The 25,662-nt window shown below is 45.5% G+C and overlaps 1 protein-coding gene across 4 annotated transcripts in view; it reads right to left on the bottom strand.

Annotated features, from left to right (window-relative positions):
* Nucleotides 1-25,662, bottom strand: part of LOC140732382 (sialoadhesin-like) — a 237,986-nt gene that overhangs the window by 15,687 nt on the left and 196,637 nt on the right. For 3 of the 4 annotated variants that reach the window (XM_073054980.1, XM_073054953.1, XM_073054963.1), the window contains exons 11-15: nt 18,934-19,215; nt 16,074-16,355; nt 13,229-13,510; nt 10,379-10,660; nt 1,940-2,218 (exon numbers count right to left, since the gene is read on the bottom strand). In XM_073054980.1, coding sequence (XP_072911081.1) covers nt 1,940-2,218; nt 10,379-10,660; nt 13,229-13,510; nt 16,074-16,355; nt 18,934-19,215 — 1,407 coding nt within the window. The remainder of the gene's footprint in view (nt 1-1,939; nt 2,219-10,378; nt 10,661-13,228; nt 13,511-16,073; nt 16,356-18,933; nt 19,216-25,662) is intronic. The other variant, XM_073054972.1, reaches the window with a different exon arrangement.

Raw genomic sequence — 25,662 nt, 5'->3', positions numbered from 1 at the left:
CAGGGGCCCCAACTGGACAGACGAGCTTCCCTGGATCCCACTGGGCATCCGCACAGCCCCCAGGGAGGACCTGGGCACCTCCTCGGTGGAATTGGTCTACGGGATCCCCTGACGGTCCCAGGCAAGTTCGTACCAGAGGCCCGAGGTTCGGATGAAACTCAAGCAGCGGTGCAAATGAGGCTGCGGGACAAGGTAGGGACTAGCACCAGTCCGGACCTCCAGGCATGGTCCCACGCCATCCTTCACCCTTAAAGACCTCCGAGATTGTGAGTATGTTTTTATTTGCAGAGGCATGCACAGGTCACATCTACAGCGGCCTTACGAGGGACCCTTCAAGGTGATCCGGCACAACGGATTCACGTGTATCGTGGAGGTGGGTGGCCAGGAAGAGACTTTTACAGTGGACCATCTCAAACCGGCGCACTTCGACATTCAGCAACCAGTGAGGGTACCCGCACTGCGCCGGTGAGGCCAGCCACCCAGACTGGGGGCTTCACTCCCCCGATGGGCGTTTTGGGGGGGTGGGGGGGTGTACCGATCTGCATACACGGGGCTGCGGGCAGACACACGGCCCGCTCGGGTCGGACCTTCCGGGGACGGTCTGACATCACGTCCGTCCCACCGGTCGCAGGGACCCATGGGAGGGGAGATTTAAATGCGCGAGTTTGAATCAGTAAAGTCTTTCTGAGTTCAGCTCCCTCTGCCTCCGTGTGTTCCTTTCGTAGCGCTTAGCGCGTGACTACAGTCCCACCTAATCTCTTGGAAGCCTGTTTCATTATCTACAACAACTCCAGTTTAGGAAGTGGCGAACTAAATGGGTCCATGAGCTGGGACGCTGGGCTCATGGACAACAAGAAGGAACATTTCCCATCCTCAAAACTTGTCCAATCTGTTGGAAGCTTCTAAACTGCGACTCATCGTAAGCTCAGCTGTTTTGTGGTAGATGTGGGTGGGGTGAGGGAGGTTGTGTTTGTGGGATATCAGGGTCAGTTCATTCTTCCTGTTGGTCAGCCTTGCTCACCCCTGTGTTAGGTAAAGTGGGGAGTGATGGGTTACATGGGGAGGTGCTAAAAAACTCTGGAGAGGGCAGAGCAACATCACCAGGGTCCCGTGTCTGGTGTTTGTGACACTTGATATTCTATGAACATCTAAACTGAGCCCAGAAGATCAGACCAAGCTCTACTGCATATCACTGCTGTAACGTGTGATTGTTTGAGTTACTGTCGCCTTCCTGTCAGATTGAACCAGTCTGGCTTTTCTCCTCTGACCTTTCCCATTAACCAAATGTTTTTGACAACAGAACCGCTCCTCAATGATTTTTCTGTTTGTTTTTCCTGCTATTCTCTGTAAACTCTACAGATTATTGTGCATGCAAACTCCAAGATCAGCAATTTCTAAAATCATTAGACTCTTGAACAAAAGGGGATATTTACACTCAGTTAACAACTCTGTGTAGTTATTTCTTTCTCGTTATTTACTAAGAGTTATTTATATCTGCATTTGCCCAGTTTGTTCACAGTTAGCAGCTCCTGATGTTTACAGTTACAACTCTATAGATTTCCTAAGTCTGCCTGCAGAGAAAGAATCTAATGTTGCATGTAGTGACATGTATGTACTCTGATAATTAATCTTACTTTGAACTTTGTACTCAAACCATCCTGTCTGGCACCAACAATCATTCCATGGTTAAAGGCACTTTGATCATATTTCTTCCCCATTCCAATAATTAGTTTGAACAACAATGGAAACTCTTAACCATGTCTGCATGTTTTTATGCATTGAGTTGTCGACACATGATTCACTGATTAGATATTTGCATTAACGAGCAGGTGTACAGGAGCTTAATAAAGTGGCCACTGAGTGTGTATTGTGTATCGAAGGATAAATAGTCCACTGACTTTGCATTTGTACTTAGAGATGTAGCAATGCACCCACTTACACTCCACACTGAGGGTGATGGCCCTCTCCGCTGTCCCGTGTTCATTCTCCGCCACACACTGATAGACTCCGGCCTGCTGGGGGGTCACCTGAGGAAACTCCAGCCACAGTTCATTGCTGGAACTTGTGTTCAGTGTGACACCGAGATGTCTCCACGTTAGATTAGACACTGGGAAACTCTGGACGGAGCAGAGGATCGATGTAGGAATCCCTTCCTTTATATTCACCCAGGAATTGTTCACGTTGTTGGGAGAAGTGACTGAGAGATTTTGTGGGGCATCTAATAAAGACAAATAAAGAGTTAAGCATGAGAACACATGGTGTAGAACAAGATTCCATATGTCAACCACCTGAATGATTTCTACAATCAACTCCATTCCACCTTTGCAATGTGTTCCAATGTACGTAGAATGAGGAAAAGTACAGCTCAGGACTAAGGGAAAAAGAGATAGTCAAAGATTTGAAAGTGGGAGGGGGAGTCCCGAAATGATAGGAGAAGACAGGAGTGGGGGGGGGGGTGAAGCTAAGAGCTGGGAAGTTGATTGACAAAAGGGATTTAAGGCTGGAGAAGGGAAAGGATCATGGGACGGGAGGCCTTGGAAGAAAGAAAGAGGGAGGGGAGCACCAGAGGAAAATGGATAACAGGCAGGAAGTGATTGTGAGAGGGAAAGAGAGAGAGGAAAAAAGGAAGAAAAAATATATATTTAAAAAATAATAAATAAATGGGGATGTATTAAGAAGGGGTGGAGGGGCATTAATGGAAGTTTGAGAAGTCAATGTTCATGCCATCATGTTGGTGGCTACCCAGCCGGTATATAAGGTGTTGTTCCTCCAACCTGAGTGTGGATTCATCTTGACAGTAGAGGCCATGGATTTGTCAATATCATTCTCCATCTTTCTCTTGTGTTCCCCTCCCGCTTTCTTTCTTCCATCCTATAATATTCCCCCTTCTCCAGCCTTGTATCCCTTTTGCCAATCAACTTCCCAGCTCTTAGCTTCATCCCTCTGCCTCCTGTCTTCTCCTATCATTTCTGGTCTCCCCCTCCCCCTCCCACTTTCAAATCTCTTTTTTCCGTTAGTCCTGACGAAGGGTCTGGGCCCAAAATTTTGACTGTACTTCTTCCTATAGATGCTGCCTGGCCTGCTGCGTTCCAGCAGCATTTTGTGTGTGTTGTGTTACGTACTCCGTAACTGGGTTGTCAAACCAGCAGAAATGGAACACTCGTTGGAGTCTGTAATTACTAGAAACTAATAAAGTTTATTAGTAAATTAAGTAAAGTACACTAAATGCAAGGATATAAATGTAACAGGTTAGCAATGATAATATACACATATACTCAGAAATATGGGAATAGGAATCAGCCAAGCTCTATCGATGTCTAGTGGTAAATGATTAGTTTTCAAGTGAAGCAGAGTTCAGTTCACTTTAGTGTAGTTCGAGGTAGTTGTTGTGGTACCGTTGGAGAGAGAGATAGTGAGATATACAGCTGAAATTTCAGGCAAACCTTCCATTGTCTTCTTGTCCCATTGTGGTCACTGACTGTGACCCGTCCGTTCCAGGTGCGACCATTCTTCCGTGGTGAACCCGTCACCCAGCCAAGGGGGGACACACAACAGGTCCCCACTGGTCGTACCTTTACACCCTGTGAGCCTCTGGCCAATTCCCGCGAATGGGTCCTCCAAACTCCCACCAACTTGTGGGGGCACAATGCTCTCTTCAGGGTCCCGTGGCATCTCTCCTGTCTTAGCAAACCCGCTATTTTATCCCCCCCCCGGATGGGTATCACCTGTCCATCAAACTTCACCACTTCCTGTTGTCTCTGGTGTGTTAACGAGAAGTTCATGTTCAAAGCAAATATCCGTGGCAGTATCAGTGCAGACGCCAAAATACTGAATTATGTGTCTCTCTCTCGTTATCTCTCTCTTACTAGCATTTTGAATGGCTCTCCCTTATCTCTCTCATTAGCATTTTGAATGGCTCTCTTTTATCTCTCTTTTATTAGCAGCATCCGTTCTGCAGCTCTGCTTGGCTTCACACATAACACCCCCACCCTTAAAAGAATTTTTACCGGGGGATAAAAATTAAGGACATAAATGTATATTACAAAATACACTCTTAATACACAGGTAGTCATCAGCTATTTGGCTAATACAGAGAACTTTAAATTTAACACCTGGATAGACAATCAGCAATCACATTTTCGGTTCCTTTTACATGTTTCTTTCGTGTATTATTTCGTGTAAATTCCTGTAATATCAGACTCCAACTTAACAAGCGTTTGTTTTTATCCTTCATGGTGGTCAAAAACACTAGAGGATTGTGATCCATGTAAACTATCAGTGGCTTCCGTTCCAGACAAATATAAACCTCAAAATGTTAAGTGTTAGTAATTCTTTTCCTACAATGGAGTTAATTCTTAGCTTAGGTGTATATTACAAAGTGTGAACCAATACATGTGTGATTATAATGTGGTACATTACAGAAGTATATGCAAACTCTAATCTCCAGTTTACTTTTAAACCTAATTCAAACAGTCAATCTTCCATGATGTTTTTATCTTTCACATACAATAAAAATCAAATTCCGGCAACATCAGATCCTGTTATTCAAAAATGGTGTTTGCTCACCCTTGGCTTCTTTTCCACTCTGAAACAGAACGTTTAACTTTAGCGCGGTCAGCTGGCTTATCAGCTTGGATACGGCTTTCAGAGACCCCCTTCACAGGTGTTAGCTTATCACCAATGTTGTCCAGACTAAGCCCATTTGGTGAACTTCCAAACAACTCATTAATTTCAAGCAAGTCATTAATTTTATCTTCAGGATCTTTAATTTCATTACTTTCCTTAATGACACTAGCAGATGGTCTCTCTGGGTCAAAACAACACTTCAAGTTTTTCCTCTCGAAATCACACACTTGAACAACATCAGCACATCGTTTATCTTTATCTTTCAAAATAAACTGTAATTGACTAGCAGGCATCTTGTTAACAAATCATTGTTCAGTTATCGGTCCCTTCACTTTGATCAACAGTCCTGGAACCAAACCTGACTTTAAATTTACTTTATTTTAAAGTCCAGTAACACTTTTTCCCTCGATATCTTCAATAATATCCATCTCATCAGCTTTCATCTCATCACTAACTTTTAACACAAGTGACTGAGAATCCTCACTTTCTACTGGTGCCAAGGTTAACCCTTTCTTCACTGAACCAAGTCCATCTGACCCAAAAGGACTGCAGTCCTTTTCAACTAAGTCAGACCCCTCGGACTTTTCCTGAGCTTCAACACTAGGTTCAGTACCCTGTGCATCCACAGGTACTTCCTCAACCTGCACACAGGCCAACGGGACATCTGCCTCTCCTAGGCTTTCAATCCCAGTCTCCCTTTCAAATTCCAAGTTCCCCTGATCCTCCCAGTTACTCTCTGGGCAACTCCCCTCCGGAGTAAACTCAACCTTGCGGGTTAAGACAACCTTGTCTGCTAACACAGCAGACTCCCTCAAGGTAGCGGCGTCCTTTTCATCTAGGACTGTCCTCATATCATTGGGAACACACTTAAATTCTTCAACTGCAAACAGCTCTGTCAAGCTGGATAGATCATCCATGTCCAACCCTGGACCTTCTAGCTGCCACAACTGTTTCTCATCTTGGCTCTGTGCCTCCATAAATTCCTTCCTCACTCCAAAATGTCCACCTAGGGGTAGCTTATGGGCAGGGCTCAAGATCTCATTCCTTGACAACCCTAAATTTGCCTCGTCTCTCTTACTTTCCTTAGCTCCACTATTCTCCGTTTTACCACCCTCTAACCCCTCTTGGTACAGGGCTCAGCTAAAACAATGCTGGACTCCTTTAAACTGGTGCCTGCTGTCTCTGCCGCTTTTCTGGCCATACTTTGAGTTACTGCGCAGGCGGGATTAACTTCAGAAACTATGGGCGGGTCCTCAGTCCTGGCAGGCTTGCTAGTCAGCTCCACTGCTGGGTACACATCCTCACCTGCCTGGTCGTTTCCGAGCAAGACATCTACATCGGGTATCGGGAGTGCAGACCGTACCCCGATCGTGACTGGTCCGGATACCAAATCACACGTCAAAAATACTTTATGCAATGGTACAGTCTCGGTCCCCTTTCCAACCCCTTCTATCACGTTCACGTCACCAGTATCTGTCTCACTATTGAATTCCAACACTCTGTTTAGGATTAAGGACTGAAAAGCCCCAGTGTCTCTCCAGATTCTTACTGGCACTGGGGGTGACCCCTCCTTCACAGATACCAACCCGGTTGAAAGGAATTTCTCACACCCCTCCTGAACTCGGTTTAGCTCCTCCTCTTTTAACGGCATTTCAACCGGCTTAACACAGCCCGTGGGCGTGGTCACCTTTCCTTTCCCTGTCTCAATAGACAATAGAGAATAGACAGTAGGTGCAGGAGTAGGCCATTTGGCCCTTCTAGCCAGCACCACCATTCACTGTGATCATGGCTGATCATACACAATCAGTACCCCGTTCCTGCCCTCTCCCCATATCCCTTGACCCCGCTATCTATAAGAGCTCTATCTAACTCTCTCTTGAATGCATCCAGAGACTTGGCCTCCACTGCTTTCTGGGGCAGAGCATTCCACATATCCACCACTCTCTGGGTGAAAAAGTTCTTCCGCATCTCTGTTCTAAATGGCCTACCCCTTATTCTTAAACTGTGGCCTCTAGTTCTGGACTCACCCATCAGCAGGAACATGCTTCCTGCCTCCAGCGTGTCCAATCCCTTAATAATCTTATATGTTTCAATCAGATCCCCTCTCATCCTTCTAAATTCCAGTGTATACAAGCCCAGTCGCTCCAAACTTTCAACATATGACAGTCCCGACATTCCGGGAATTAACCTTGTGAACCTACGCTGCACTCCCTCAATAGCAGGAATGTTCTTCCTCAAATTTGGAGACCAAAATTGAACACAACACTCCAGGTGTGGTCTCACCAGGGCCCTGTACAACTGCAGAAGGACCTCTTTGCTCCTATACTCAATTCCTCTTGTTGTAAAAGCCAGCATGCCATTAGCTTTCTTCACTGCCTGCTGTACCTGCATGCTTGCTTTCATTGACTGATGTACAAGAACACCTAGATCTCGTTGTACTTCCCCTTTTCCTAACTTGACTCCATTTAGATAGTAATCTGCCTTCCTCTTCTTGCCACCAAAGTGGATAACCTCACATTTATCCACATTAAACTGCATCTGCCATACATTTGCCCACTCACCCAACCTGTCCAAGTCACCCTGCATTCTTATAACATCCTCCTGACATTTCAGACTGCCACCCAGCTTTGTGTCATCAGCAAATTTGCTTATGTTACTTTTAATCCCTTCATCTAAATCATTAATGTATATTGTAAACAGCTGCAGTCCCAGCACCGAACCTTGCGGTACCCCACTGGTCACAGCCTGCCATTCCGAAAGGGACCCGTTAATCACTACTCTTTGTTTCCTGTCAGCCAGCCAATTTTTAATCCATGTCAGTAGTCTGCCCCCAATACCATGTGCCCTAATTTTGCCCACTAATCTCCTATGTGGGACTTTATCAAAAGCTTTCTGGAAGTCCAGGTACACTACATCCACTGGCCCTCTCCTTCTTCAGAGCAAAGCACCTAGACACAATATGACCAGCTTTCCCACAAAGGTGTCCCGTCTTCCTTACCCTTCTCACTAGTCCCCGGCTTACTTTCTGGCTCAGCCGGTGGACTTTCTCTGCCCTCTCCACTACCCTTCTGGTAGCTCTTACTCGGGGTAAACTTGGTTTTGTGTGTTAACGCGTACTCATCCGCTAACTTAGCAGTCGCGGCTAAGGTTTCAGCCTCTTTCTCATCTAGATAGGTCCGCATACCTTCAGGGACACAACTTTTAAACTGCTCAATCAGCATTAGTTGTAAGAGTTTGTTATAATCCCCAGTGACCCCTTTCGAGGTGCACCAATGCTCACAATACATTTGCATTTCACGGGAAAACTCTAAATACATGCAGTTCCACTGCTTCCTCACATTCCGGAACCTTTGCTGGTATGCCTCTGGGACCAACTCATAGATCCTGAGTACAGCCTCTTTTACCACATCATACTTCTTTGCATCTTCTGCTGACAACGCTGAGTAAGCTTGCTGGGCCTTCCCCTTAAGCACACTCTGGAGTAAAACAGCCCACTTATCCCTCAGCCAGTCCTGACTTACAGTGACTTTTTCGAAATGTAGAAAGTACCGATCAACATCGGTCTCCTCAAATGGGGGAACCAACTTAACCTCCTGGGTCGCCTTGAACCATCCACCTTGGTCCGGTGTGGTGAACTACATATACCTGTCTGGACACGCCCACCCCCCGCTGACTGCTCCTGTGGCTCCTCCCACAGACTCCGGTACAAAGGCGATTGGAGGCACAGCCCCTTCCTCAGTCTCCAGGATGTTGTGTGGTGGTCACTTGCTGCTTGTTCTTTCTTCCAGCCAATAAAAGCCTATATCTTGCCTCACGTCTCCGAGAGTTATTGATGGTGCATCATCCGGCATTTGGCCCCCCTTTCGCATTATCTTTAACTTCTCCAGCTCAAGCTTCCTTTCTTGCTCCTTCTCCTCTCCTCCCGTTCTAGCTGCTTTACTCGTAACTCATGCTCGAGCCTTAATTTTTCCATCTGCAGCTGAATCGCAGCCCCACCAGGCCTGCTCTCAGACACCATCTCCAGGTCCCCTTCAAGAAACACATCCTTAGATACATAATACTCAACGATGGTTCTTTGTATCTCCGATCTCCTCATTGCCTACTTCCCCTTCAAAAGATTCAACCGTTTTGCAATATTCACCAAGTCTGATTTCTTGGCATCCTCTAATGCCTCCAAGTTGTCGCCTTTAAAAATTCCTCAATCTCCATTTCTGCTGTTTTTTTCACGACCAAATCAGATACGGGAATTTAAACCAATCAGCCAAGCTCTATCGATGTCTAGCGGTAAATGATCAGTCTTCAAGTGAAGCAGAGTTCAGTTTAGTGTATTTCGAGGTAGTTGTTGTGGTACCATTGGGGGGTGGGGGAGAGAGGGAGAGAGGGATTGTTCTTGTCCTTGTCTTGTTGTGGTCATTGCAGTCACCGACCATGACCCCTCCGTTCCAGATGCGACCGTTCTTCCCTGGTAAACCCGTCAGCCAGCCAAGGGTGGACACACAACAGGTCCGCACCGTTCGTGCCTTTACACCCTGTGAGCCTCTGGCCGATTCCCGCGAATCGGTCCTCCAAACTCCCACCGACTTGTGGGGGCACAATGCTCTCTTCAGGGTCTCGTGGCGTGTCTGCCCGTGTCTTGGCAAACTCGCTATTTTATCCCCCCACCCCCGATGGGGTATCACCTGTCCATCAAACTCCACCACTTCTGTGAAGGGTTTCCGCCCGAAACATTGTCACTACCTCCTCGCATAGATGCTGTCTGGCCTGCTGAGTTCTGCCAGCATTTTGTGTTTTTATTCACCACTTCCTGTTGGCTCCGCAGGTGTGTTAACGAGCAGTTGTCAAAGCAATTGTCCATGGCAGTATCAGTGCAGACGCCAAAATACTGAATTATGTGTGTCTCTCTCATTATCTCTCTCTTAGCATTTTAAATGGCTCTCCCTGATCTCTCATTAGCATTTTAGATGGCTCTCTTTTATCTCTCTCTTATTAGCAGCATCCGTTCTGCAGCTGTACTTGGCTTCACACATAACAGTTGCTTTAATTTCCAGCATCTGCAGATTTCCTCGTGTCTCTCATTAACAAAGTGTTTTTGCCAACAGAACTGCTGCTCAATGAATTTTTTTTCTATGTGTACTTCACGCTATTCTCTGTAAATTCTAAAGATTATTGTGCCTGTAAACTCCAGAGATGAACATTTTCTGAAATCATTAGACTCTTGAGTAAAAGGTGATATTTACACTCATTTAAGGAGTCTGTATAGTTATTTCTTGCTTGTTATTTACTAAGACTTATTTATATCTGCATTTGCACAGTTTGTTGACAGTTAGCAGCTCCTGATGTTTACAATTTACAGTTACTGCTCTATAGATTTCCTAAGGCTGCCTGCAGAGAAAGAATCTCAGGGTTGTATGTGGTGATATGTATGTACTCTGATAATAAATCGTACTTTGGACTTTGTACTCAAACCACCCTGTCTGACACCAACAATCATTCCCTGGTTAAAGTCACTTAGATCATATTTCTTCCCCATTCCAATATTTAGTCTGAACAACAACGGAAACTCTTGAACCATATCTGCATGCTTTTATGCATTGAGTTGTTGACACATGATTCACTGATTAGATATTTCCATTAACGAGCAGGTGTGCAGGTACTTAATAAAGTGGCCACTGAGTGTGTATTGTGTATCGAAGGATAAATAGTCCACTGACTTTGCATTTGTACTTAGAGATGTAGCAATGCATCCACTTACACTCCACACTGAGGGTGATGGCCCTCTCCGCTGTCCCGTGTTCATTCTCCGCCACACACTGATAGACTCCAGCCTGCTGGGGGGTCACCTGAGGAAACTCCAGCCACAGTTCATTGCTGGAACTTGTTGTGTTCAGTGTGACACCGAGATGTCTCCATGTTAGATTAGACGCTGGGAAACTCTGGACAGAGCAGAGGATCGATGTAGGAATCCCTTCCTTCATATTCACCCAGGAATTGTTCACGCTGTTGGTAGAAGTGATTGAGAGATTCTGTGGGGCATCTAATAAAGACAAATAAAGGGTTAAGCATGAAAACACACAGTGTAGAGCAAGATTCCACGTGTCAACCACCTGAATGATTTTGATAATCAATTCCATTCCACCTTTGCAATGTGTTCCAATGTACATAGAATGTGGAAAAGTACAGCTCAGGAACAGCCCCTGCGGCTCATGATGTTATGGTGAGAGAATTATTCTAGAAACCAAATCATTAACTAAGCTAACCTATTCTGCCTACAAAATGTCCATATCCCTCCATTCCCTACACATTCATATGTCCATCTTAGTGCCTTTGAAACACCTCTACCCTCACCACCACCCCTGATAGAACATTACAGGCTCCCTCAGCTTGCTGTATAAAAAGGAAACTTGCCCTGTGAATCTTCTTTGACTTTACGCCTTCTTGCCTTCAATGCGTGGCCTCCAATACTGAACATTACAACCTCAGGTAAAAGATATCGACTGTCTATTTTTGCCCTGATATCTCCACCCAGTCTCTGGAGAAAACAATTTGTATGTCCAACCTTTCCTTATTGCTCCTGCTCTGTCATCCCCTTCTTCACCCTCTCCAAAGCCTCTACACCGTTCCTATAATGCGGTGAACAGAACTGAATGCAATACTTCACATGGAGTCTAACCAAAACTTACTTCAGCTCTAACGTAACTGCATAACTCTGGAACTCATAAAGGCAAACACGCCTTACACCTTCTTTCGCACCCTATCAAACTGTTGAGAGCTATGAACACAGATCTCCAAATTCTTCGGATCATCGACATTGTTAAGGGTCCTGCTATTAACTGTTCCTGTCCCTTTACACCTGATCTTCCAAACTGTAACACTGCACATGTGCTGCAATTAATCTCCATCTGCCACTTCTCTGCCCCAATCTGCATCTGATCTGTGTCCCACCTAATCTTTTGGTAACCTTATTCTCTATTTGCAACAACACCAATTTAGGATATTTTAATCTAGGAATTGGCAAATTAAAAGGACCCATGACTGTGATGCTGGGCTCATGGACAACAAGAAGGAACTTTCCTAATCCTCGCAACTTCTTCATTCTGTCGGAAGCTTCAAACAATGGCTCATCATAACCTCGGCCATTTTGTGGTGGATGTGGAACATCAGAGATATGGGTGGGGTGAGGGAGGTTGGATTTGTGGGATATCAGTGTCAGTTCATTCTTCCTGTTGGTCAGCCTTGCTCACCCCCATGTTAGGTAAAGTGGGGAGTGATGGGTTACAAGGGGAAGTGCTGAAGGTCTCTGGAGAGGGCAGAGAAACATCACCGGGGTCCCGTGTCTGGTGTTTGTGGCTCTTGATATTCCATGAAAATCAAGCTGAGCCCAGAAGATCAGACGGAGCGAAAGCAGGTGATGCAGGTGGGATCAACCTATCAACCTGTCCCACAGTAAGGGCCAAAGTGTGTGTGTGTGTGTGTGTGTGTGTGTGTGTGTGTGTGTGTGTGTGTGTGTGTGTGTGTGTGTGTGTGTGTGTGTGTGTCTGAATGAGTCCTATACAATTCTCTCTCTCCAGGTAAGAGTGTTGGACTGTGTTTTGTGTTCATGTCTACGAACATGTATGTTTGAACCACGTCAGCGCACACTTACATTGAAATGTAAATCCATGTATGTGTGCCTTTTTAACATCTATATGTGGTCTGACAACAACTTATTTCCACAGTCATAGGTTCCTGAACCCACCCACATTGTTTTATTTATTTTGTTGATTAAATGTATGTTAATTTGAGATTATGTTAATTCATGTTCATCGTGTCTGTATTGAAACTCTGCTGTTTCTGTGAGAAGCTCGTTTTCACGGCATTGATACCCCGTGATGGCCCGTGATAATAAACAAACTAATATGTATGTCTCTCCTGCACATGCGTGTTTGGGACAAGTTGTGTATCATGTATGGTCACATGTTGATGTGTGTGTCATCACGTGTTTGTGTGCCTTGTATATCTGTGGCTTCACTGAGGGAATGAGCTAGATGGAGGGGTGAGAGAGAGGGGAGTAAGGGAGTGTGCTGGAGGAGGGGATGGAATAATGTGTGGGCAATAATTGAGGGTCGATGGGGAAATGGTTAATGCAGGGGGAGTGAAAGAAACTGAGAACAAAGAGAGAGGGTGAGGAGGAACGTGTCAGCGTAAATCTGTGTCTAATAACACGTCCGCATCTTGGAGGCACATCTGTAAATTGAGTGTGTACTTGCATGTGTTGTATATATGTGTGCTTCTGCAGTTGTAATCCAGTGTGTGTACGCATCACATTTCCTTGTGTGAAGCTGGTGTAACTGTCCCGTGATTAGATTAGGATTAAACTAGGGAATTGCGGGGCGGCAAACACGAGGAAATCTGCAGATGATTCGTCCTGACGAAGGGTCTCGGCCCAAAATGTCAACAGTGTTTCTTCCTATAGATGCTGCCTGGCCTGCTGCATTCCACCGGCATTTTGTGTGAATTGGGTGGCGGTGTGGCTCGAAGGCCTGGAGGGCCTTTTCAGCGCCATATCTCAATAAATAGATAAATAGATTTAGAGAGAACTGTTGGGCGATGTCCACACACTCACATTCCACAGTGAGGGTCACTGCCCTCTCCGCTGTCCCGTGTTTATTCTCTGCCACACACTGATAGACTCCGGCCTGCTGGGGTGTCACTTGAGGAAAGACCAGCCACAGCTTGTTGCTGGAACTTGTTGTGTTCAGTGTGACCCCGAGATGTCTCCACCTCAGGTTCGATGCTGGGAAACTCTGGACGGAGCAGAGGATCGATGTAGGAATCCCTTCCTTCATATTCACCCAGGAATTGTTCACGCTGTTGGTAGAAGTGATTGAGAAATTCTGTGGGGTATCTAATAAAGACAAATAAAGGGTTAAGCATGAAAACACACAGTGTAGAGCAAGATTCCACGTGTCAACCACCTGAATGATTTTGATAATCAATTCCATTCCACCTTTGCAATATGTTCCAATGTACATAGAATGTGGAAAAGTACAGCTCAGGAACAGCCCCTGCGGCTCATGATGTTATGGTGAGAGAATTATTCTAGAAACCAAATCATTAACTAAGCTAACCTATTCTGCCTACAAAATGTCCATATCCCTCCATTCCCTACACATTCATATGTCCATCTTAGTGCCTTTGAAACACCTCTACCCTCACCACCACCCCTGATAGAACATTACAGGCTCCCTCAGCTTGCTGTATAAAAAGGAAACTTGTCCTGTGAATCTTCTTTGACTTTACGCCTTCTTGCCTTCAATGCGTGGCCTCCAATACTGAACATTACAACCTCAGGTAAAAGATATCGACTGTCTATTTTTGCCCTGATATCTCCACCCAGTCTCTGGAGAAAACAATTTGTATGTCCAACCTTTCCTTATTGCTCCTGCTCTGTCATCCCCTTCTTCACCCTCTCCAAAGCCTCTACACCGTTCCTATAATGCGGTGAACAGAACTGAATGCAATACTTCACATGGAGTCTAACCAAAACTTACTTCAACTCTAACGTAACTGCATAACTCTGGAACTCATAAAGACAAACACGCCTTACACCTTCTTTCGCACCCTATCAAACTGTTGAGAGCTATGAACACAGATCTCCAAATTCTTCTGATCATCGACATTGTTAAGGGTCCTGCTATTAACTGTTCCTGTCCCTTTACACCTGATCTTCCAAACTGTAACACTGCACATGTGCTGCAATTAATCTCCATCTGCCACTTCTCTGCCCCAATCTGCATCTGATCTGTGTCCCACCTAATCTTTTGGTAACCTTATTCTCTATTTGCAACAATACCAATTTAGGATATTTTAATCTAGGAATTGGCAAATTAAAAGGACCCATGACTGTGATGCTGGGCTCATGGACAACAAGAAGGAACTTTCCTAATCCTCGCAACTTCTTCATTCTGTCGGAAGCTTCAAACGATGGCTCATCATAATCTTGGCCATTTCGTGGTGGATGTGGGACACCGGAGATATGGGTGGGGTGAGGGAGGTTGGGTTTGTGGGATATCAGGGTCAGTTCATTCTTCCTGTTGGTCAGCCTTGCTCACCCCCATGTTAGGTAAAGTGGGGAGTGATGGGTTACATGGGGAAGTGCTGAAGGTCTCTGGAGAGGGCAGAGAAACATCACCGGGGTCCCGTGTCTGGTGTTTGTGGCACTTGATATTCCATGAAAATCAAGCTGAGCCCAGATGATCAGACAGAGCGAAAGCAGGTGATGCAGGTGGGATCAACCTGTCCCACAGTAAGGGCCAAAATGTGTGTGTGTGTGTGTGTGTGTGTGTGTGTGTGTTGTGAGTGAGTGTGTGTGTGTGTGTGTGTGTGTGTGTGTGTGTGTGTGTGTGTGTGTCTGAATGAGTCCTATACAATTCTCTCTCTCCAGGTAAGAGTGTTGGACTGTGTTTTGTGTTCATGTCTACGAACATGTATGTTTGAACCACGTCAGCGCACACTTACATTGAAATGTAAATCCATGTATGTGTGCCTTTTTAACATCTATATGTGGTCTGACAACAACTTATTTCCACAGTCATAGGTTCCTGAACCCACCCACATTGTTTTATTTATTTTGTTGATTAAATGTATGTTAATTTGAGATTATGTTAATTCATGTTAATCGTGTCTGTATTGAAACTCTGCTGTTTCTGTGAGAAGCTCGTTTTCACGGCATTGATACCCCGTGATAATAAACAAACTAATATGTATGTCTCTCCTGCACATGTGTGTTTGGGACAAGTTGTGTATCATGTATGGTCACATGTTGATGTGTGTGTCATCACGTGTTTGTGTGCCTTGTATATCTGTGGCTTCACTGAGGGAATGAGCTAGATGGAGGGGTGAGAGAGAGGGGAGTAAGGGAGTGTGCTGGAGGAGGGGATGGAATAATGTGTGGGCAATAATTGAGGGTCGATGGGGAAATGGTTAATGCAGGGGGAGTGAAAGAAACTGAGAACAAAGAGAGAGGGTGAGGAGGAACGTGTCAGCGTAAATCTGTGTCTAATAACACGTCCGCATCTTGGAGGCACATCTGTAAATTGAGTGTGTACTTGCACGTGTTGTATATATGTGTGCTTCTGCAGTTGTAATCCAGTGTGTGTACGCATCACATTTCCTTGTGTGAAGCTGGTGTAACTGTCCCGTGATTAGGTTAGGATTAAACTAGGGAATTGCGGGGCGGCAAACACGAGGAAATCTGCAGATGATTCGTCCTGACGAAGGGTCTCGGCCCAAAATGTCAACAGTGTTTCTTCCTATAGATGCTGCCTGGCCTGCTGCGTTCCACCGGCATTTTGTGTGAATTGGGTGGCGGTGTGGCTCGAAGGCCTGGAGGGCCTTTTCAGCGCCATATCTCAATAAATAGATAAATAGATTTAGAGAGAACTGTTGGGCGATGTCCACACACTCACATTCCACAGTGAGGGTCACTGTCCTCTCCGCTGTCCCGTGTTTATTCTCTGCCACACACTGATAGTCTCCGGCCTGCTGGGGTGTCACTTGAGGAAAGACCAGCCACAGCTTGTTGCTGGAACTTGTTGTGTTCAGTGTGACCCCGAGATGTCTCCACCTCAGGTTCGATGCTGGGAAACTCTGGACGGAGCAGAGGATCGATGTAGGAATCCCTTCCTTCATATTCACCCAGGAATTGTTCACGCTGTTGGTAGAAGTGATTGAGAGATTCTGTGGGGTATCTAATAAAGACAAATAAAGGGTTAAGCATGAAAACACACAGTGTAGAGCAAGATTCCACGTGTCAACCACCTGAATGATTTTGATAATCAATTCCATTCCACCTTTGCAATGTGTTCCAATGTACATAGAATGTGGAAAAGTACAGCTCAGGAACAGCCCCTGCGGCTCATGATGTTATGGTGAGAGAATTATTCTAGAAACCAAATCATTAACTAAGCTAACCTATTCTGCCTACAAAATGTCCATATCCCTCCATTCCCTACACATTCATATGTCCATCTTAGTGCCTTTGAAACACCTCTACCCTCACCACCACCCCTGATAGAACATTACAGGCTCCCTCAGCTTGCTGTATAAAAAGGAAACTTGCCCTGTGAATCTTCTTTGACTTTACGCCTTCTTGCCTTCAATGCGTGGCCTCCAATACTGAACATTACAACCTCAGGTAAAAGATATCGACTGTCTATTTTTGCCCTGATATCTCCACCCAGTCTCTGGAGAAAACAATTTGTATGTCCAACCTTTCCTTATTGCTCCTGCTCTGTCATCCCCTTCTTCACCCTCTCCAAAGCCTCTACACCGTTCCTATAATGCGGTGAACAGAACTGAATGCAATACTTCACATGGAGTCTAACCAAAACTTACTTCAACTCTAACGTAACTGCATAACTCTGGAACTCATAAAGACAAACACGCCTTACACCTTCTTTCGCACCCTATCAAACTGTTGAGAGCTATGAACACCGATCTCCAAATTCTTCTGATCATCGACATTGTTAAGGGTCCTGCTATTAACTGTTCCTATCCCTTTACACCTGATCTTCCAAACTGTAACACTGCACATGTGCTGCAATTAATCTCCATCTGCCACTTCTCTGCCCCAATCTGCATCTGATCTGTGTCCTACCTAATCTTTTGGTAACCTTATTCTCTATTTGCAACAACACCAATTTAGGATATTTTAATCTAGGAATTGGCAAATTAAAAGGACCCATGACTGTGATGCTGGGCTCATGGACAACAAGAAGGAACTTTCCTAATCCTCGCAACTTCTTCATTCTGTCGGAAGCTTCAAACGATGGCTCATCATAATCTTGGCCATTTCGTGGTGGATGTGGGACACCGGAGATATGGGTGGGGTGAGGGAGGTTGGGTTTGTGGGATATCAGGGTCAGTTCATTCTTCCTGTTGGTCAGCCTTGCTCACCCCCATGTTAGGTAAAGTGGGGAGTGATGGGTTACATGGGGAAGTGCTGAAGGTCTCTGGAGAGGGCAGAGAAACATCACCGGGGTCCCGTGTCTGGTGTTTGTGGCACTTGATATTCCATGAAAATCAAGCTGAGCCCAGATGATCAGACAGAGCGAAAGCAGGTGATGCAGGTGGGATCAACCTATCAACCTGTCCCACAGTAAGGGCCAAAGTGTGTGTGTGTGTGTGTGTGTGTGTGTGTGTGTGTGTGTGTGTGTGTGTGTGTGTGTGTGTGTGTGTGTGTGTGTGTGTGTGTGTGTGTGTGTGTGTGTGTGTGTGTCTGAATGAGTCCTATACAATTCTCTCTCTCCAGGTAAGAGTGTTGGACTGTGTTTTGTGTTCATGTCTACGAACATGTATGTTTGAACCACGTCAGCGTACACTTACATTGAAATGTAAATCCATGTATGTGTGCCTTTTTAACATCTATATGTGGTCTGACAACAACTTATTTCCACAGTCATAGGTTCCTGAACCCACCCACATTGTTTTATTTATTTTGTTGATTAAATGTATGTTAATTTGAGATTATGTTAATTCATGTTCATCGTGTCTGTATTGAAACTCTGCTGTTTCTGTGAGAAGCTCGTTTTCACGGCATTGATACCCCGTGATAATAAACAAACTAATATGTATGTCTCTCCCGCACATGCGTGTTTGGGACAAGTTGTGTATCATGTATGGTCACATGTTGATGTGTGTGTCATCACGTGTTTGTGTGCCTTGTATATCTGTGGCTTCACTGAGGGAATGAGCTAGATGGAGGGGTGAGAGAGAGGGGAGTAAGGGAGTGTGCTGGAGGAGGGGATGGAATAATGTGTGGGCAATAATTGAGGGTCGATGGGGAAATGGTTAATCCAGGGGGAGTGAAAGAAACTGAGAACAAAGAGAGAGGGTGAGGAGGAACGTGTCAGCGTAAATCTGTGTCTAATAACACGTCCGCATCTTGGAGGCACATCTGTAAATTGAGTGTGTACTTGCACGTGTTGTATATATGTGTGCTTCTGCAGTTGTAATCCAGTGTGTGTACGCATCACATTTCCTTGTGTGAAGCTGGTGTAACTGTCCCGTGATTAGATTAGGATTAAACTAGGGAATTGCGGGGCGGCAAACACGAGGAAATCTGCAAATGATTCGTCCTGACGAAGGGTCTTGGCCCAAAATGTCAACAGTGTTTCTTCCTATAGATGCTGCCTGGCCTGCTGCATTCCACCGGCATTTTGTGTGAATTGGGTGGCGGTGTGGCTCGAAGGCCTGGAGGGCCTTTTCAGCGCCGTATCTCAATAAATAGATTTAGAGAGAACTGTTGGGCGATGTCCACACACTCACATTCCACAGTGAGGGTCACTGTCCTCTCCGCTGTCCCGTGTTTATTCTCTGCCACACACTGATAGTCTCCGGCCTGCTGGGGTGTCACTTGAGGAAACACCAGCCACAGCTTGTTGCTGGAACTTGTTGTGTTCAGTGTCACCCCGAGATGTCTCCACCTCAGGTTCGATGCTGGGAAACTCTGGACGGAGCAGAGGATCGATGTAGGAATCCCTTCCTTCATATTCACCCAGGAATTGTTCACGCTGTTGGTAGAAGTGATTGAGAAATTCTGTGGGGCATCTAAAGATAAACAGATGGTTAACAGTGCAACAGTTTCAAAACAATAAAAGATAACAAATCAGTCTTAAAAAGTGAGCTGGGCCTGTCGGGAGGTCTGCGGAGCAAGAGATCACGGAGTGAGTGGAGGCAGGTCTCTGTGGGCTTGCGCGTATGAGGAGTGTTTGATGGCTCTGGGCCGATACTCACTGGAGTTTACAAGAATGAGGGGAATCTCATTGAAACAGTGAATATTGAAAGCCTAATATTAAAAGATGTGACATTGTGGGCATCACCGACTCAAGGCTAAATGATGGATGTGATTGATAGATAGGTAGATAGATAGATACTTTATTCATCCCCATGGGGAAATTCAACTTTTTTTCCAATGTCCCATACACTTGTTGTAGCAAAACTAATTACATACAATACTTAACTCAGTAAAAAATATGATATGCATCTAAATCACTATCTCAAAAAGCATTAATAATAGCTTTTAAAAGGTTCTTAAGTCCTGGCGGTTGAATTGTAAAGCCTAATGGCATTGGGGAGTATTGACCTCTTCATCCTGTCTGAGGAGCATTGCATCGATAGTAACCTGTCGCTGAAACTGCTTCTCTGTCTCTGGATGGTGCTATGTAGAGGATGTTCAGTGTTATCCATAATTGACCGTAGCCTACTCAGCGCCCTTCGCTCAGCTACCGATGTTAAACTCTCCAGTACTTTGCCCACGACTTCCTTACCAGCTTATTAAGACGTGAGGCGTCCCTCTTCTTAATGCTTCCTCCCCAACACGCCACCACAAAGAAGAGGGCGCTCTCCACAACTGACCTATAGAACATCTTCAGCATCTCACTACAGACATTGAATGACGCCAACCTTCTAAGGAAGTACAGTCGACTCTGTGCCTTCCTGCACAAGGCATCTGTGTTGGCAGTCCAGTCTAGCTTCTCGTCTAACTGTACTCCCAGATATTTGTAGGTCTTAACCTGCTCCACACATTCTCCATTAATGATCACTAATCATCATTAATGATCATTAATGATTTGGGAGCCAAATGTCCAAGGATACACAGTGTATTGGAAAGATTGGAAAGTAGGTAAAGTGGGTGGCGTGGCCCTGATGGTAAGCAACAATATTGTTATGCCCGCAGCCCCCTCCTTTGTGAGAATAATAAGAGCACTATTGGGTTGGGTCAGGGGACCCAGGAAATGAGAGAGAGACGTGCAGAATGCCTCGTTCCCCGGTGATGTAAAGTCACGAGACATAGCCATTGTCTCTTGGAGACACATTTGTGGATTGCGATCCTATGCTACGTGAACGCCTTCAGGCAAGAGTGGGCTGGGTGAAGGGGAGAGATTGCATCATCCCCCCAACCTGATTGACATCTACAACCCTGCAAGTCAGGATAAAAGAGGGGCTCTGTAGGAACAGCCCCCTCAGAGGCACCAGAAGAAACGCTAGTGATCCCGTAATAGCGGGAAGCCATTTGAAGGAAGCCATGTGCGTTAAGTTCCCTTGCCTGGGAACTGGTGGCTGGTACCACGGAAAACGACTTTGAACTAACAACGGGGAACCAACTCCCCCGACTCAACGGATTGGCCTCATAAAAGACCCGGGCAAGTTTAAAACCGTCTCTCTTAAACCCAAAGAGCTGCAGCTTGAATGACAGTGACTTTTATTTTTCCATCGGACAATACAGTATCCCCTAGACAACGACAGAGCTATTTCTTATTGATTATTATTATTATACCCGCGCTTTTAGATTGAGTATTGACGACGTATATTATCTGAATGTTTGTATTAATCTTATTTTTGTGCCCCTTTATAAATAAAGACTTTTAAAAATAGTACCATCAGACTTCAACTGACCTCTCTATCTTTGCTGGTAAGTGACACAGTTATGGGGTATGTAACAAAATTGGGGTTCTCGTCTTGAGATTTGATACCAAATTGGGAGGCCAGTGAATCGGGCTTGTAAGTCCAAATTTGGATCTGGTATGCGGGTAGCCAGACGGGAAACCAGCAAAGATGGACGTGGATGAATTTATAGAAAACCCGACTCTGGAGGCGCTAGAGGCGGCCACCAAATCAGACTTGATAAATTTGGCGAAGGGGTTAAACCTCGCAGAGGTGAGGTTGTCAATGAAAAAGCGGGAGGTGCAAAGGGCCATAACTCAGTATTACATTGAGAAGAATGTGTTTGCAGCTGAGGTATTGGAAAATATCCCTGAAAAGGTACCATCTAGTGGGATGGCTCAGTTAGAGTTGGAGAAATTAAGGTTGGAACATGAAAATAAGTTAAAGCAGCTGGAAGCAGCTGAGAAAGCAAGGGAGCATGTGCTCCAGCTGAAGGAGGTAGAGGTGAAACGGGTGCATGAGCTCCAGCTAAAGGAGTTGGAGGTGAAAAGGGAGCAGAACAGAGCTGAGAAGCAAAGAGAGCATGAACTTCAGTTAAAACAGCTGGAAGCAGCTGAGAAGGAGAAAGAAAGAGCTGAGAAGGAGAAGGAAAGGGCCGAGAAGGAGAGGGAGGCAGAGAGACAGAGGAAACATGACTTGGAGATGAAGTTAAAGCAAGAGCAACGAGGTCAGGGGTCAGACCGAGAGGAGTGGTTTGATGTTAGTCGGGCATTGAGGTTAGTACCCCCGTTCGAGGAGACGGATGTTGATAGTTATTTCTTGCTTTTTGAAAAGGTGGCAGTGAATCAGAAGTGGCCCAGAGCACAGTGGGTGGCGTTGTTACAAAGTGTGTTAAAAGGCACAGTGGGCATATACAGTGTTGTCCATGGAGGAGGAAGAGGAGGAGAGTTATGACAAAGTAAAGGCGGCCATTCTCTGGGGTTATGAGCTAGTACCTGAAGTGTATAGACAAAAGTTCAGAAATTTAAGGAAAGGGTGGAATCAGACGTATACCGAGTTTGCCCATGAGAAGGGGGTGCTCTTGGACCATTGGTGCACTGCAGAAATAGTGGACGAGGATTATGGCCGTCTCAGGGAATTAATTTTGATTGAGGAATTTAAAGGTTGTGTTCCGGAGGAGATCCGGATGTATTTGAATGAGAAGCCGAATAAGTCCATCTCAGAATTCGCTAGGTTCGCAGATGAATATGCCCTAACCCACAAGACAAAGTTTTACTCAAATAAAAGTTCCCAGAGAGACCGTGGGAACGATCGAGAAAGTACGCCGGCTGAGGCAGAGATCCCGCCGGGAGCTAGTGGTAAGGTTGAGGGGGAAAGGCCAGACGGCCAGAGATTTCCGGGCTTGACCTGTTTTAATTGTGGGAAGAGTGGGCATATTGATGTAGATGGACTATCTATCTATCTATCTATCTATTGCATCTCGGTGCTTTGCTCCGAGGAAAGAGACAGGAAAAGGGAAAGCAGCAGTCCCTCTTGGATGTGCCGTGGTAATCAGTAAATCGACAAGAGAGCCCCGGGTAGACAGAGTACGAGAAGGGTCTGAGATTTGTCGGTCACACGGAACCGTGTCCGTGAGGAAGGGGGACCCACCAATTCCCGTACGGATCTGGAGAGACACGGGGGCTGAGCTGTCGTTGATCAGCAGTAAGGTACTAGAGTTTGGTCGAAAAACGGGAATGGTAGCGGTGAAGGGAATAAGTAAAAGGATAGAAATGGTGCCCTTACATGAGGTCATTATGGATTGTGAGCTGGTGTCTGGACCAGTTGAAATAGGGGTGCGATCAGAATTCCCGAGAACTGACGCGGACGTCCTTCTTGGTAACAGTTTAGCCGGTGGTAAGGTTTGGGCAGCCATGACGCTGATAAATTAGCCTGTGAGTGTTGAGGCTCCGCCCCTAGCTTCCAAGAGCTATCCCGCATGCGCGGTCACTCGCAGCCTGTCGAGAGAAGCAGCTGAGACCGAGAGCAGTTTGAATCTGGCCAGTTTCGATTTGGCCAAGACGTTTTTACCGACCCTGTGCCACGAGGGTTTAGAGGGTGGTAAAACGAAGAGTAGTAAAGTGAAAGAGGGTAAGGGAGAGGAGGTAGATCTTCCCTTAGCGAGGAGCAAGGTTCTAGAGGCAGAAAATAAAGATAAGGAACCGTTAGAGCGGTTAAGAGGTCCAGAGTTGGACATGGATGATCTGTCTGGTTTGGCAGACCTGTTTGACGAAGTTGAAAATTCTAAAGGTGTTCCCGATAATGAAATGAGGGCAGTCCTAGATGAAAAGTGTACCCTTGCCTTGAAGAAGTCTGCTGGGTTGGCAGTTGAGGTTGTTTCAGCCCGTGAGGTTGAGTTTACTCCGGAAGGGAGTGGCCCAGAGAGTAACTGGGAGGATCAGGGGAATTTAGAATTTGAAAAGGGTACGGGTATTGAAAGCCTGGAAGAGGTCAATGTCCCATTTGAGTGTGTCCAAGATGGGGATGCATGTGGTACTGAACCTAGTAACGGAGCTCAGAAAAAGTCTGAGGTATTTGATTCAGCTGAATGAGACGGCCGTCCTTTTGGGTCAGATAGACTTGGTTCAGAGAAGAAAGGGTTAACCTTGGTAATAGTGGGAAGTGAGAGTTCCCAGGTGTTTGTGCTCGAAGGTATGGTGAAACTTAATGCGGAGCTCAAAAATGGGGACATAAATATTATTATTGAAGGAAACGGAAAATCTGTAGTTCCCAAATCAAATGACGAAATTTTAAACCCTGCAGATCGCTTACAGATTAAGCCGGGAGATAGCGGAGCTCCCCACGCTATTGTTATTCCAGAATGTGGTGTGAAGAGGCAGAATTTGAAATGCTGCCTGAGCAAAAGGTTCGAACTGAAAACCATTAGCCTGAAGGGCCCTGACGAGCGGGCTAGCCACCCGTGTAACCTTAAAGAATTGGGTGGAAATTCACAAGATGGTCTAAGTTTGGGACACGGTGTTGAGAGAATAACCCCTATGAAAGAGGCAGGCGGGAGTTTACCTCGCCAAATTACCCGAGTTCCCCACGTAGGAACTCACCGGAAAAGGGGCGATGGTTAATGGGGGGTGGGGGGCGCCATTTTTAAATAGCCCAGCCGGTTGTATGGGATTTCGACAAAGCATGTGAATAATAAGGAGAACCCCCTTGAAGCCTGCCTGTTAAGTTTGACAACGACTGAAAGATTAGTATTTACATAAACTTTCATCGATGCACGTAAGCTAAGATCACAACTCATTAGTTTTGTTGCTGAAAAAAAAATAGGTGGTGATTAAATTGAAGTCTGATGCTACAAGACTTTAGTAAGGTACTAGATGTTAAAATATTAAAGGAAGTGACACTGTAATCATTAACTGTTTGGATGTTGAACTGAATGTATAACTGTATTACCCTGTAGTGAAAAGGAAAAGCTTTTGTATTGTGGTAGATTCCACCATCCTGTAAGACTCTGTACTACTTCGTTTTTAACCGCTGGTAAAAATGCGTTGAAGAAGGGAGGTGTTATGCCCGCAGCCCCCTCCTTCCTTTGTGAGAATCGCAAGAGCACTATTGGGTTGGATCAGGGGACCCAGGAAATCAGAGAGAGACGTACAGAATGCCTCATTCCCCAGTGATGTAAAGTCACGAGACATAGCCATTGTCTCTTGGAGACACATTTGTGGATTGCGATCCTATGCTACGTGAACGCCTTCGGGCAAAAGTGGGCTGGGTGAAGGGGAGAGATTGCATCACCCCAACCTGATTGACATCTACAACCCTGCAAGTCAGGATAAAAGAGGGGCTGTAGGAACAGCCCCTCAGATGCACCAGAAGAAACGCTAGTGATCCCGTAATAGCGGGAAGCCATTTGAAGGAAGCCACGTGCGTTCAGTTCCCTTGCCTGGGAACTGGTGGCTGGTACCACGGAAAATGACTTTGAACTAACAACGGGGAACCAACTCCCCCGACTCAACGGATTGGCCTCATAAAAGACCCGGGCAAGTTTAAAACCGTCTCTCTTAAACCCAAAGAGCTGCAGCTTGAATGACAGTGACTTTTATTTTTCCATCGGACAATACAGTATCCCCTAGACAACGATAGAGCTATTTCTTATTGATTATTATTATTATACCCGCACTTTTAGATTGAGTATTGACGATGTATATTATCTGAATGTTTGTATTAATCTTATTTTTGTGCCCCTTTATAAATAAAGACTTTTAAAAATAGTACCATCAGACTTCAACAGACCTCTCTATCTTTGCTGGTAAGTGACCCAGTTACAGGGTACGTAACAATATCAAATCACTAGAAAGAAGGGACATAGGATCAGAAAATGTAGAATCCTTATGGGTGGAGTTAAGAAATGGCAAGGGCAAAAAGACACTAATAGCATTTATATACAGGCCTCCAAACAGCAGCCGGGATGTGGACTACAAGTTACAGCTGGAAATAGAAAAAGCATGTCAGAAGGAAAATGTCAAGTTAATTATGGGGGATTTTAATATGAAAGTGGATTGGGAAAGTCAGGAAGGTACTGGATCTCAGGAGAGGGAGTTTGTAGAATGCCTACGG

Source organism: Hemitrygon akajei, chromosome 1, assembly GCF_048418815.1.
Source record: "Hemitrygon akajei chromosome 1, sHemAka1.3, whole genome shotgun sequence".
NCBI lineage: Eukaryota > Metazoa > Chordata > Chondrichthyes > Myliobatiformes > Dasyatidae > Hemitrygon > Hemitrygon akajei.
This window is presented reverse-complemented; position numbering and strand designations above follow the sequence as displayed.